Raw genomic sequence first — 13,826 nt, 5'->3', positions numbered from 1 at the left:
GTTTGTTGTGGGTGTCTTTTTTTGGCACACATCTTAAATTACAGAAATCTTGTTACTATCTGGGGAGGGAGAGATGAGACTAACACAGATGTTTGTTTGCTGCAAATGGGATTAAATGCCTGTGTTATGATGGACTGAATCTCATTAGAAATCTTTGCCTCATTTAAAATTTAATACCAAAAAATACATCTGTTTGCCTGTTTCTTCTGCCAAGTGAATCTCCTTAAACTGGATGTTCAGATCTCTGGCACAGAAATTAGGGATCTAAATTATACAGAAAATAAACTTGGATATTGGGGACTAATAATTATACTACTTAGCACTTATAGTGATGGGCCCAATCCTGGAACATGCTGAGCTCCCTACTTTCCCATAAAAGATCTCTGTGGGAGCGAAGGTCACTCAACATTTTGCAATATCAGAACAGGCCTTGCTTAATAGGGCTAAGAGTGACTGCCCTCTAGTTCAACTGATGTCTTACAAAATAAAAACCCACACTACCTCTGCAGAGTAATAGCCCTTCTTAGGCTGTATGTGGTGCTTTTCATCTTCAGAGCATTAGGCATATATTAATCTCCACCAGCCACATGAGGTAGCTAAGTATTAATCTCTGTGCCACAATTCCCAATCTATAAAGAGGAGGAGAAGTGACTTGCATGAGGCTAAAGGAGGATTCAGTCTTGGAAGTGGGATGGGACCTTAGGGTTCTTGGGTCTGTTCTCAGGCAACTAGGAAGATCCCCCTCTCTGGAATTTATTCCCTTGAAAACATTCTACCATCAATATCCTGACTTAGAGCCATGTTAAGTGTGGCTTTCAATAACATTTTTAAAATCAATGTAACAGTCTTAAAAGTTAACATTCAACTTCTTAAGTCCCAGTCCTTTAATGAAAGACAGCATTTTTCATAAAGTACAGCTGTCTCTCATTACACAGTGGACCATGAAAGTACACTTTCTTAAGGAGAAAATGTCTTCGGGGGCAGGGGAAATTAAGATCTTATAGATTAACACACACACTTGATACTATGGTTGCCTAGTGCACCACAAATACATTATAAATAGCTAGAACTAAAATAGATCACTGAAATTTCCGGCTGGTGTAAGGATTTGTGTTCTCCACGAATCCTGTATATTTCTCCAGGAGTTTAAGGGATCTGAGGTTGATGTGGTCTCTTGAAGGAAACAAATGACTAGCTAGGTGTTCATACTGTCTTAGGAGGAGAAGAGGAGGCTGAAAGAAGACATCGAGAGGAGAAGGGCTGAAGCTGCTGAAAAACGTCAGAAGATGCCAGAAGATGGTTTGTCAGATGACAAGAAGCCATTTAAGTGTTTCACTCCCAAGGGTTCATCTCTCAAGGTAACTTCTGCACTAAGTCTATAAATGAAAATAGAATAGGGATTCAAGCTAAAATCACATATACAAAGACCCCCAAATTTTGGGAACACTTCAAATCGGAACAAGGATCCCAATCTGAATTTTGCAAATGGACCTTAGCCAAAACTGTGGATCCAAAGACCTTCAAACCTTATAATGTTTGAAATCCAGGTCAAGATTTTGCAGAATGAGCCCATCTCTAGAAAGTTAGTGAGTCTGTATGTATATTGCCTAGAATGCAGGGTACCTATTGTTCTTAATAATCAGGATGACCAAAAAGAGGCCTTTCTGATATCTTCAGGAGGATATCACTTTGGAAAATGTTAGTGTTCTCAGTGTAAAACTAATATTTTCACACTTCAGTGATGATGTGTGTTAGAGAAACTGGAGAGGAATCAGAAATGTACTCTTCCTTTCTACATCCTCAGTTCTCTTCCACCCTAGCATTTAAGAAGAACACATGGCCACAGAGGACTCATCTCATCTACATGCTTATACTGTGTATTAAATCTGTTTACCAGATGAAACTCTCCCCGGAACAGAGGGCTACCATAAATCGAATCCATCACATAAACCCCAGCTACAAATTGCTGGCTCAATAATGTCGATTTTTGTAGCAGGAAAGAATAACTTCTTCTGCAGCAGGAATTACAGGATGGCTCTCTTTGTGGCTTGTGTTATGCGGGAGGTCAAAGTAGATGACCACAGTGGTTCCTTCAAGCCTTAAAATATATGGGTGAATCCTTCCCTCCCACTGAAATCAATGGGAATATTGCCATTGACTTCAGTGGAGGCAGGTATTCATCCTCTGAACTTGTACTGCCCTTTACACAAGGAAGGAGTGAACTCACAGGGTTATGACCTGCCTCAGATCCTCAGCAGCATTTCCGTTGAGAGCAATGGTGGCAGCAGGGCCCCTGCAGCTCACAGCTGCTGTGGGTGGTGGATGCTGCCCCTCCAGCAGGGTTTGGGCTCCAACTTGGGCTTCCATCAGCCCCTCCCACCCAAAGTCAGACAGGTCACAGGCTTCCATGAATTTTTGTTTATTACCTGCAACCTGTCAGTGACCTTTAGTAACTTATAGTTAAGTTTAAGATTGTGTTACTGTTATTTTTAGTAAAGAGTTTATCAGTAGTTATGGCACTAGCAGCTTCTTTCAGCTCCAGCTGCTAGAAATCAAGACCATTATGCATGTTCCTTCTGTCTGAACTTTTTCTTCTTCCTGTGCGCATTAAGATATCTGGTTGACTTTTATGAAATGCATTTTAGGTTTCTAGCTGACAAATGCCATGACTTATTTCTTTCTCTCAGTTGGAGAGAGAGTTGAAAGTGTATAGTGGAGAAATGTTTAATAGAGTTAAATGCAGCTTTTAGCCTTGACAAAGCTTTTCTGGTAAAGCTACATTAAAAAAAAATCTTTGGTAGACAGCTTAAACTTTCTAAACTTTGTTAAATTTCAAAGACTATATTTAGGGGGATATAATAGCTGTGGTCTTGGTGGTGGGAGAGAATTGATAACTGTTAAAGCTCACAAGAGCAACTGTGCTAACTTTGCAGGAACTGTTCTTATTTAAAATATATATCCATGACACTTCCTGAACATATCGGTCCTGGCTTCAATGGGCAGCCGTGTATCTGCTGAATCCAGCTGAAATTAGCCTCCTAAACTGTTGGCCTACATCACCTAATTGCTTTCCTAGGCTCCACAATTGAGGTTTGGGTAGGTTTATGTGCATGTTCTGCAGGGTTCACTAGATCACTCTTTGACCAGGATTTTCTTTCACCCTCCTTGCTCTTGCTTTTATTCTGAGCTAAATAATCTCATTTCTTCCACAAAGGAATGATTTGATTGAGGAGGGGGAGAAGACTTGTTGAACTGGGACCTGGTGCACATCAATATGTACAAAGGAGGCAGGAAAATGGTTTGAAAGGGGTGTAGCATGGTGCCCTTTTATGGATGCTGCATTTATCTGTCAGGCAAAGGGCTGACTAGAGAGACATAAAGACCAACATAGTTTAGAGAATCTGAGTCAGATATGCAGTCCAATGTCATTCGTTACTTTTTTGTGAGGATTCAGATCTATAAAGACCACTCTGACCTAGCATATCACAGACCATAGAACGTCACCCAGTAATACCCGTTGATGATAAAACAGTTAAACAAAAGTGTTTCAGTGAAACCTGAGGTCCCCTGCTTCAAGATCACAACAGGGGCATCAAGGTTGTCATGACTGGCAAATAAAGGGAGCTAGGGGAACATACAAGGAACAGGAACCTGATGTGTAGGTAGGAGCAGAGGAAGCCTAGTTTGAGGTTAATATGGAGGGCAAGGGGAGTCAAGAAAGGGAATTAAAGAGCAGTGTGTTCAGGATTTTTTAGCAGCTGTGTTTTTAGGAAAATGACCATGACCCTGGGGAAACTGAGGTAGGTGTAGACTGGAGTCTTTCAGATGAGAACACATGGGTTGGGTTCTCTTATGTATGATAGGGAGTAGGAAAAATGCCAGGAGAATGCAGGCAGATTCATCCTGGGCTCAGGGACAGTGGAGAGGCTGCTTGCTCTTCCTTCTGTTAGGGATTTTTGTGACTACTTCAGGTCCTGGTGGGTCATTGCAGCAGTGCATGATTGTCACTCCTGCATCTTCCTCTTCCCCTTGGGGCTTCCTGTGAGGGCACAGGGGTGCACAAAACAAGGTCTGCTGCTCCTGTACAGCACCTCCTGCACTGGGGTCCTTCCCAGTTTAGCTGGCACAAATGGGCTGTAGCATGGGGTGAACTGTTCTGCATGACACTTCTTTGTTGTATTCTTCCCTTCAAGCCCATTCCCGAGGGGTATCAGGAAGAGCCGTAGAACTGTCCTGTCCCTCTCTAAAGCAATGAAGAAGGCCAGAAGACTTGGAAAACAAAGTTTCCCCTGGGCAGTGAACCCCACCCCCGCAGTCTGAATCTTTAGTTGGGCAGGAAAACAAAACCAGTTTGGAGCTGAAATGGGAGGAACTCCAGCTTGCAGCCTGGGTGTGGGTGGGAGCAATGACAGAATTGTGGAGTCTTGGAAGTTCTCCAGCTCCTAGCTGAAGATCTCTTGTGGGGGATCAGAGGATTGTGCGGCAGCCAGCTTTCTCTGAAAAGCCACTCTGACTGCAGAGCCAGGATGTGTGACCTTGCAGGACCTGAGACTTTTTTTTAAAGACATATCTTTGCCTAGCGCACTATTGCTTATTTAGGCAATATCTCAGCATTAGAGCACTGACTGGGAGGAGTTAGATCCCACACTGCTCCTGACTTTAAAGAACCTCTCCTCTAAGTTTAGTTCCTCTCCCATTATTTCCCTCCTCTCCCATTATTTCCCTCTTGAATATGAGAGGGGGAGCCTGTGGCTTAAACTCATCACTCAAATAAGTCACCTGAGTTACCCCAGGGGTGCACAGATGTTACTGACTTCAGTAGAAAGCAAGATGGGTGCCTAGTGGGGCTATGATTTATGTTAGTGCTCAAAGAGTCTGAGGGCAGGCTCTTTTCTCCAGGGAGCCAGAACCAAAAATGGAACTGAGTGGCTAGATTCCTGCAGCTGGGTGCTGTACATTAGCTAATGCTATATGGGACGCTATTTTTCTCTTCCCCCCCCCCCCAAACTGTTTCACTTTTTTAAAGTAGCATTTCTATTGTCACATTACCTGAAATGGTTTGATAACCTTTATTATACACAGTTTAAGAGTCTACTAAATGGTTATTAAGATAATTAAATGCACATAAAACTGACAACCCTTTATTGGAAATATTTAGTTGGTGATCTGTTCCTAAATGTTATGTAAATGTATGGGGTCAAATCCAGCATTAACCTTTTCCTTATACCATCTTATTCACATCCTGGGGCATCATGGTTGGCAGTGAAGGCAGAATTTGTTTCATAGGCCTTAGGTTGCATCTCTAGCCTCATTAATACATCCAGCAACTTCTTTGCACAAACAGGTAGAAAAACCCCATAGCCTCCAAGCCTGCTCATACAGGACAGCTTCAAGGAGAGGAAACGTATGAGCATGGTTACACCCTAGAAAAATCCTTCCAACTCAGTTGAATCATGCATTGCTCTTCATCTGCCTGCACAGCTCCCATTAACTAAGGTCTTGGTCCTGCAAACTGCTGTTTTGCTTATGTGAGTAGTCCCATGATGACTCACATCAGTCAAGTTAAGCGGGGGCAGAAGTGTTGTCAGATTGGGTCCCTGGTGTTTGTGACGGTTGCTATATTGTTGGTCCCTTTACTAAGGCTGTAGGCCTCTAATGCTGACTTATGGAGATTATTCTTGAATTTGATTTGCAGGGGCTGGCTTATTTGAGACACCAGGCTGGGTTCTTCACCATCTGGTAGTTTAGCTGGAGATTGGTGTCTTTGATTTCTTGAAGCCCTTGCTTGCTTTTGTGATATGTTCTGGCTGGTGTTCCTCTTAACAAAACCAGGGTCCAAGGCATTTAAAAAATCCCATACAGGCTTTGGTCTCAGATACAGGAAACAGCAGAGTTTCTCAAAAAGAAAAGGAGTACTTGTGGCACCTTAGAGACTAAATTTATTAGAGCATAAGCTTTCGTGAGCTACAGCTCACTTCATAGAATGCATTTGGTGGAAAAAACAGAGGGGAGATTGATATACACACACAAAGAACATGAAACAATGAAAAATAAACTGCAGGTTCAAATCAAGTCTCTGGAGTACATCCACAGCTGGGATGGGTCATTCAGTTCTTTGTTCAATGCTTCAGTGTAGCAAAGTTCCTCCAGAGGTAACCATTCAATTAACAACCTTGCTTTTTCCTATTTGTTTTACAGATCTGTTTTGTAATTTTATTTAGTGTACGTGGCTAATATTCCTCCTCCTATGGCATGCAGCTTGCTTAGTGTGCAGTGGGTTGAGTGGCCTAGTCCTCTGCATGTTGAGTTTAGTTGAAGTACATTGAAAGATGGGTTTTCCCCTGCATGCAACAGTAATAAAAACTGGGCTCTTCCTAAGCAGTGCGCCAAGACAGATCCTCATGCAGGAGTGAGGAAACCTCATGAACAACCATTTTATTCTTCAGGCTGGAAAGGCCTCGTCTGTCTTGAGGGATCCCTGCTAACTCTGCTCCTGTCTCCTTTCCCCCTTGCCCTCTGCAGGAGCCTTGCTTGCCTCCGTCTCTTGAGCTACACTCCCCGGTATCCTGTCAAGTACAGACAGAGCCCCCACGTGTACGGAGTATACAGTCACTTCCCACCTCTTTGCTACTCCCCCATTCAATGATTGTTCCACCCCTCTCCCCTCTTAACCAAATCCTTCACTCAGGCTGGTCAAGATGGGGCACAGTTGCAGCTGGGAAGCAGGACACACCAAGATTGGAGAATTAGTAACTGCTTGCAGAGGTATTCAGGGCTGCGATGAATAGAATCCACCTTCTCCCCTTAGTGAGCACAGGGAAGCTCTAGAAAACAGCCAGTCTAGCTGGGAAAACACCATTAAAATTACTCCTCAGGAGAGGGACCATCTCAGCTAGGGATCCAATGTCATCAAGTTTCTAAGCTAGAAGAGTCTCTAAACCACACATCAGCTAGCTGCTTTGGGCCCTGCTCCTGCAAGCTGTTCTGCAGGGACCATCCCCTTGCCTGCGTGCAGGGGACCGACTGATGTTGCTGAGGAAGGGGTCTGCTGTGTAGAGCTTATGAGAAAATAGAGGCCTCAGTCTGCATTGTGTGTGTGTGTGTGTGTGTATACACTCTCTGTCCTTTAGAAATGCTATTCAGAGCACACTTTTCTAGAGCTGAATGCAATGAGAAAATACAGGCCTCTTCCAATAAAAGATTAGAACCATGGTCAAGATCTGTTCAGACCATATTTCCTTTATAGGAACTAAAAACTAAGCCCACATGACCTTAGTATTTATAAACTTTTATCCTTTCAGCAGTTTCCCATAACCAAAAATATGACTTCAAAATGGGATTCATTGCTGATGGGCAACACTTTAATCTTTTTCTTTATGCTTTGTATAATGGTTGGAAAAAACTGATATGTTCAAGTTAATATCACAGATCTATCTATTCCATTTTAACCACATTCATTCCATGGCCATGTCAATTGTATTACTTTTGGGTCAAGACTCCTTTCCAAAGACAGCAGAGGAAAAATCTGAGGAACATGGACAGCCTTCTCCTGGCTGGTGTGTTGCTGCCACTGTGTGGCTGGATAAAGAATCAGCCATACAGTATGTCTAGTGGCAGAATAAAGCAGATCTCTCTCTCCAGGAATTTATTTGGATCTGAGACATGAGCAAGCAATACTTGTCCATCTTTTGAGACCAATTACTGGGAATAGAGTGTATCTTAGATCAGAGCTGCGCATTTGAGGTTCCCTGGAAATATATATATGAAATTAACTGGAATTGGTCCAGTTAGTTCCTTCATTGCTGAATGAGAAACTGCCTGAATCTCTGCTGCTGTGGCCCTGAGTTGTGGAATTTCCAACCATTTGTATTTAAGGTGTGCTGTGGGGTTAGATATTTTTATATTGCTATGAGGGAGGGAGGATGCAGGGGAGAACCTAGAACTAGTTAAGTGAACGGTCTAAAGTTAGTTGTCATTACTTCTTCTTTGAAGATGCAAGTGCTGCAGTAGTCACCACTAATGACTTGGAAACAGTACATAGTGATACTGGTAAATCTGCAATAACCCAAATTCTGGGATTACTGACGGTCAGGTAGATCTTCTGTTTATGCAGTTGCTCCTGTATGGAGCTGCAGAGCTGACTGCAGGGTAGGGTGGGGTCCAGCTGAGTATTGACAGGGAGAAGTAAAAGGAGGTGAAATTGTTGGAGCTGATTCCATTAACTACATTATCTCTGCCAGACCTCCTCTAGCTCAGACTGCAGAGAAGACCTTGTCTCATGTGACTTCATTAAACTTTTTGCAGGGCTGCAATCCCTCTATCCTGAAATTATCTGGAGTTTAGGATGTCTCGCCTGAGACCTCCATGGTTCACCTGTATCAGAGATACTACACTATTTCCCTGTACAGGGAATAGAAAATAACTGTGGTATGAAAGACAACATTGCAGTTGGTAAATATTGACTCAGTGGTGACCGTGCTGTATAGAAGCAAAATATGCTTTGATCTATAATTTGAGTCCAAAAAAATCAGTGTACTTGTCCTCTTTAAAATGTATGGGATAGAGTTACATGGCTCAGCTCCAGATCTGTCCTACTCTGATGTGTCTACTCTTGAAAACTTATTTAATTTGCCTCTTTCCCTGATGCTTTTTGCGGGGTGGGTGAATTTGGCATATAATGTGACTCTAATCTCCCAACCCCCTTAGTGACCTCTACATCCTCCCTTTCCTTCACCCCTGGTGCACTGGGGACTTATTCTTGTAAATATATCATCTTGAGAAGCACTGAAGAACATGAAGGAGGTAAATAATAATTCCCTGCATAATTCCCCCACACCTGCACGTTTGTTTCATAATAGAGTCCTAAATGGTAAACTCCTCTATATGTTGCTGCAGTGATTTGAATTTGAAGCTGATGCTGATTTTCTGTTTGGAGCTGCGTGTCACTACAGGCCTTTGAACTTGTATTGGGCTGCAGGCATTGCAGATAAATAGTTACACCACTTCTATCTTTCTATTTCTAGATAGAAGAACGAGCAGAGTTTTTGAACAAATCCGCTCAGAAGAGGTAAAGCAATAAACTGCGTAATAGACTAAATCAAAGCAGCAAAGTGTGTAGATGTAGTAATCACTTCTGTTTTCTCCCCTCCAAACAGTGGCGCTAAACCCACTCACTCTGCAGCAATTGTCTCCAAGATTGACAGCAGACTTGAGCAATACACTAGTGCAATTGAGGTAAGTTGTAATTAAATTATATTAATCCAATTGGTGATGGTGGTTGGGGGGCGGGCCTTAATCAGTCCAGGTTTTAGTATCCAAGAATTGTGGGGAGCTTCATCACAAAGCTACTTTTGATGATGCTTCAGAACAAAGTGGTTCATACAAGGTTTGAACAAACGTTCAGAGGCTTATCTGACTCAAATGTCAGAATTGTGGCCTCTGTTGCTACTAAATATTCTGTCTTCTCTCTCAAACCTTAGTGGCTGTTAACTTGTAGTACTTTCCAGATGAGTCTCAAACGGTGCTACTAACCTTTAATGAATTGAGCCCCAGCACCCCTGTGTGTTGGGTACCTACCTGTTTTCCTCATCTAACAGATGGGTTGTTAAGGCAGAGGGGAATGACTTGTCCAAGGTGTCACAGTAGCTCTGTGGAAGAATCGGAAACAGAACCCATATCTCTGAACTCCCAGCTGTGTAGTCTAACCATAAGACTGTGCTTCCCTCTTAATCACTTGTCGCACATCCTATTCATTAGGCCGGATTGTGGGCAGCACTGCATAGGATGTAGTGAGCCTTGTCACGTGATAACGTTAAATCAGTCTTGCTTCTAGCGCTGAGCTTAATGAGGATAAACAAAAAGGTAGTTCCTAACTTTCTCTCCCTTCTGAGTTTCCACCTGGAACTATATACCCAGTCCTTATTTCCCTTGTCCACTTGGCTGCTGTTAGTTTTAAAGAATCAGTACATATCTGTGTTTTATAACTCCACTCTAACCCCTTTGTCCCCGTGTAAGACACAGTCTCTGAGCTCAGAGCGTGCAGATTTTGATTCAGCGCCAGAACTAGATGTTTGACTCCCCAAACTGTGAATGGGTGAGGGTGGAGCGGTGGCCCCATCCATCTCTAGCAACTAGCGGAACTGATCCCATGCAGCAGGGAGATCAGACTGTGCCATTTCCAAGGGTGCAGCAGTAGCTGTGATACCAGACTCATTGGACCTGCTTGTCAACTAATATAAATGGTGTTGCTCCACTGACTTCAATAGAGCTATGCTGATCTAGACCATCTGAGGGTCTGGTCCTTTGTGCCTAGCTTGGACATAAAGCTATTGCTTTACGAGGTAAGGGGAGAATTGCACAGCTCTCCACCAATGTTACCTGTGCTTTTCTGCCACAGTCTGGCCCTTAACTTCTGGTGCTGGACTTCTCTTACACATAGAAACACAAGGCAACTTCTTCAACCTCTACCTGTTAGGACCCTCCACTCCCCCACATCCCTGACCGATTCTACTTGTGAATGTTGCCAACAAAGAGGGAATTTTGACTTCCATTTTGGTAACCCTGCAGAAGTCACACCTTGCAGAAATGCTCGACTGTTGGGCCTTTGTGATAAACCTCAGTTACAGGGTTAACCTGCCAGTACCAGACAGAGCAGGATGGATGCACTAGACAGTGTATCAGTCCTTTACAGCTTCCTTCCTCCTTGATTTGTGCCATAGCCAGAGGCAAATCCATGGAAGAAAGGGGGCAAACTGTTTAAAGGAGTTACAAGCTAAATCAAACTATGGGTCAGCTGAAAGCACTACTTTATAAACCTCTTTACCATCAGCTACTGTTTACCACAAACCTTGTAAATCCATGTGTGCAAAATCTGCATGAATGATAGGGCAGATCACGAGGAGTGCACGGACTTGAACAACTGTACTTCCAACAAGTCAGGCTCTTTACTAAGAGTCTTATCTTTGTCTGCATTATAATTTGCATAGTCATCAATGGAACTTCATTCAGCTTTAAAGATACACGTATATGCTGTTCTCCCCTGATGCCCCAGAACTCTAAAACACATTCAGCACCAGGGTCTTAGTTCTGAGCATTAACTAGCCTCTGTCTATTGCAGGGCACAAAGACTGCAAAACCTGCTAAGCCAGCACCCTCTGACCTTCCAGTCCCAGCTGAGGGTGTCCGTAATATCAAAAGCATGTGGGAGAAAGGAAATGTTTTCTCATCACCCTCTGCACCAGGGACAACAAATAAGGTACATATTCCTACTTTGCATGTTTATATAGAACTACACCAAGGACCTTTCCTTAAATCCTTATTTATAAGTAATCCTTACTCCTGTGAACAGTCTTGCTGAAGTCAAAGATAGATGGTGCTCAGCATCTTGAAGAACTGGATTCTCAAAGACCCAGCTACCCATGTAGCCTACAGCAGTGGTCATCAACTGGTTCATCTGACCATGGATCTCAGTCAGTCACTGAGACCCACTGTTAGAGGCTCCACAATCGACTAGTCGATCACAATAGGGTTGCCAACCCTCCTGCAGCCAAACCGGGAGATCAACTGCTAACTATCTGTTGGCAGGGCTAAGGCAGGCTCTCTCTCTGTCCTATCCCTGCGCTGCTCCGAGAAGCAGCCAGCAAGTCTGGCAGTGGCTCGTGGGGTGGGGAGGGGGAATGCGCAGGCAGGACAGTGGGTCTCTACGTGCTGCCCTCACCTGCAGGCACCATCCTTGCAGCTCCCATTGGCCGGGAATGGGGAACCGTGGCCAATGGGAGCTGCGGGAGTGGTGCCTGCGGGCGAGGGCAGCACGTGGAGCCACCTGCCCTTCCCCCCCCCACCCCCAGGAGTCGCTGCCGGACATGCTGGCTGCTTTCAGGAGCAGCGCAGGGACAGAGAAGACAAGGAGCCTGCCTTAGCCCCACTGTGCTGCCGCCTGAGGTGCCACAAGCCACCTGAGGTAAGCGGCATCTGGCCGGAGCCCAAACCCCTCCTACACCCTGGCCCTCTCCCAGAGTCCAAACCCCGGAGCCCCTCCTGCACCCCAACTCCTGGCCCCAGCCCTGAGTCCCCCTCTGCACTCCAGCCCCCTCCCAGACTCCGCACCCTGCACCTCAACCTGCTGCCTGAGCCCTGAGTCCCCTCCTGGAGACAGCACCCCACACTCCTCCTGCACCCCAACTGCCTGCCCCAGCCCTGAGCCCCCTCCTGCACCCAAACTGCCTTCCTGAGCCCCTTCCTGCACCTCAACCCCTTGTCCCAGGCTCAGCCCAGAGCCCCTCCCACACTCCGAACCCCTCAGCCCGAGCCCGGAGCGCGCACCCCCTCCTGCACCCCAACCCCCTGTCCCAGCCCAGTGAAAGTGAGGGAGCATGGGAGAGCGAGTACGATGGGGGGGGGATGGAGTGAGCAGGGCAGGGTCTTGGAAAAGGGGGTGTGGCCTTGGAAGGGGCAGGGCAAGGGTGTTTGGGTTTGTGTGATTACTGTTATTTCTACATTTTCTTTGAGGTAGCTCCTGGGTTGCACTTAAATTCAAAAAGTGATCTGGTGCTTATAAAAGGTTGGAGACCACTGGCCTACAGAATAACAGTAAGATTATTACAGTAGGCACTAAGAGGGAAACTTATTGCAATAATAGGCTTACTTAAGAGAGACTCACTGTAACTTCACACTTCCGACATCTTACACAGCTGTAACTGGGGAGCTTAAGCCATGTACAAAAAAGTTCGGAGTTGTAATGTTTTTATTAGGTCAAATTCTACTAGTAAAGTTACTCAGGTGTGGTGGGGTTTTTTTTGTTTTTTGTTTTTTAAAAAGCATCACTCGAATATTTAAGGTTCATATCTTGTCTATAAATTCATAGGCCAACATTTCTTCTTACAAGTCAACGTGAGTTGAAAGCACTTCTGAAAATCAGGCTCTGTGTGCCTAAATATGAATTTAGGCACTTAACTGTATGCACCCAAGTTTGAAAACTTTGGCTATATATTTTAAGAAATTCTATTAACTTGGGTGATTTAGGCAGGAGGTTTATTGTGTTGTATTTCAAAATTCCAGTTAAAAAAAAAAACAAAAACAAAACCTGGATGAAATAATTCCAGTGTCATTCTTCTGTTTAGGCTAAAGATCTTATTTTTAGAATTTGGAGTGGGGGCAGAAGCAGCACTGGGTACTCAGGGATCGATGAAAACTTTATGAACGGTATCCAGGGGGTAGTCACATGATTACTTTGTTTGCCAGGTGTGACCAGCTACCCCTGAAAATTGAAGGCTGTATCTCATCCAGACATAGTCTCTGAGGGAAATTCTTATTAACCATGGGTTTTGCTTTTTTTAAGCCCCAAATCATAGAGCCCATAGGCACAAGTACTCTAGAAAAGCTGATTTGTGAATGACTGCTTTGCAGGAAACAGCTGGACTGAAGGTTGGTGTGTCCAGTCGTATCAACGAATGGTTAACTAAGACCCCAGACACCAACAAATCACCTGCTCCGAAACCTTCTGTAAGTAAAACTGCAGTAACTGGCTTCTGAATGATGAGTTTGCACTTATGTCAGTAGGGGAGAGATAAAAAGTAAATATGCTAGGTCAGGAAATAGATGGCTCCTTGGAAGGGATGGTGGTGCTTTCTCTTTCCTCAGAGGCTTGATCTGATAGAAGCACTAAAGTTGAGAACTTGTGGATGATGATGGAATCAGAACAGCTCTCACCATCGAGCTGGTGCATCCTTGGAAACTGCACGGATGGATGCTCTAGAAAAATTGTGAGGGGTCATGTTACAGAGGAGAATGTTAACTTGGAGCCTCAGCTATTCTGCCATGAATCTGTA

General features: G+C 44.3%; 1 protein-coding gene across 25 annotated transcripts in view; it reads left to right on the top strand.

Moving 5' to 3' along the window:
• Positions 1-13,826, top strand: part of CALD1 (caldesmon 1) — a 236,987-nt gene that overhangs the window by 216,340 nt on the left and 6,821 nt on the right. For all 25 annotated transcript variants that reach the window (XM_038383167.2, XM_038383144.2, XM_038383133.2 and 22 more), the window contains 5 exons: positions 1,218-1,358; positions 9,024-9,067; positions 9,156-9,234; positions 11,117-11,254; positions 13,405-13,500. In XM_038383167.2, coding sequence (XP_038239095.1) covers positions 1,218-1,358; positions 9,024-9,067; positions 9,156-9,234; positions 11,117-11,254; positions 13,405-13,500 — 498 coding nt within the window. The remainder of the gene's footprint in view (positions 1-1,217; positions 1,359-9,023; positions 9,068-9,155; positions 9,235-11,116; positions 11,255-13,404; positions 13,501-13,826) is intronic.

The sequence above is a fragment of the Dermochelys coriacea genome, chromosome 1 (assembly GCF_009764565.3).
Source record: "Dermochelys coriacea isolate rDerCor1 chromosome 1, rDerCor1.pri.v4, whole genome shotgun sequence".
Classification (NCBI taxonomy): domain Eukaryota; kingdom Metazoa; phylum Chordata; order Testudines; family Dermochelyidae; genus Dermochelys; species Dermochelys coriacea.
The sequence above is the reverse complement of the archived record's forward strand: the minus strand, read 5'-3'. Positions and strand labels throughout refer to the sequence as shown.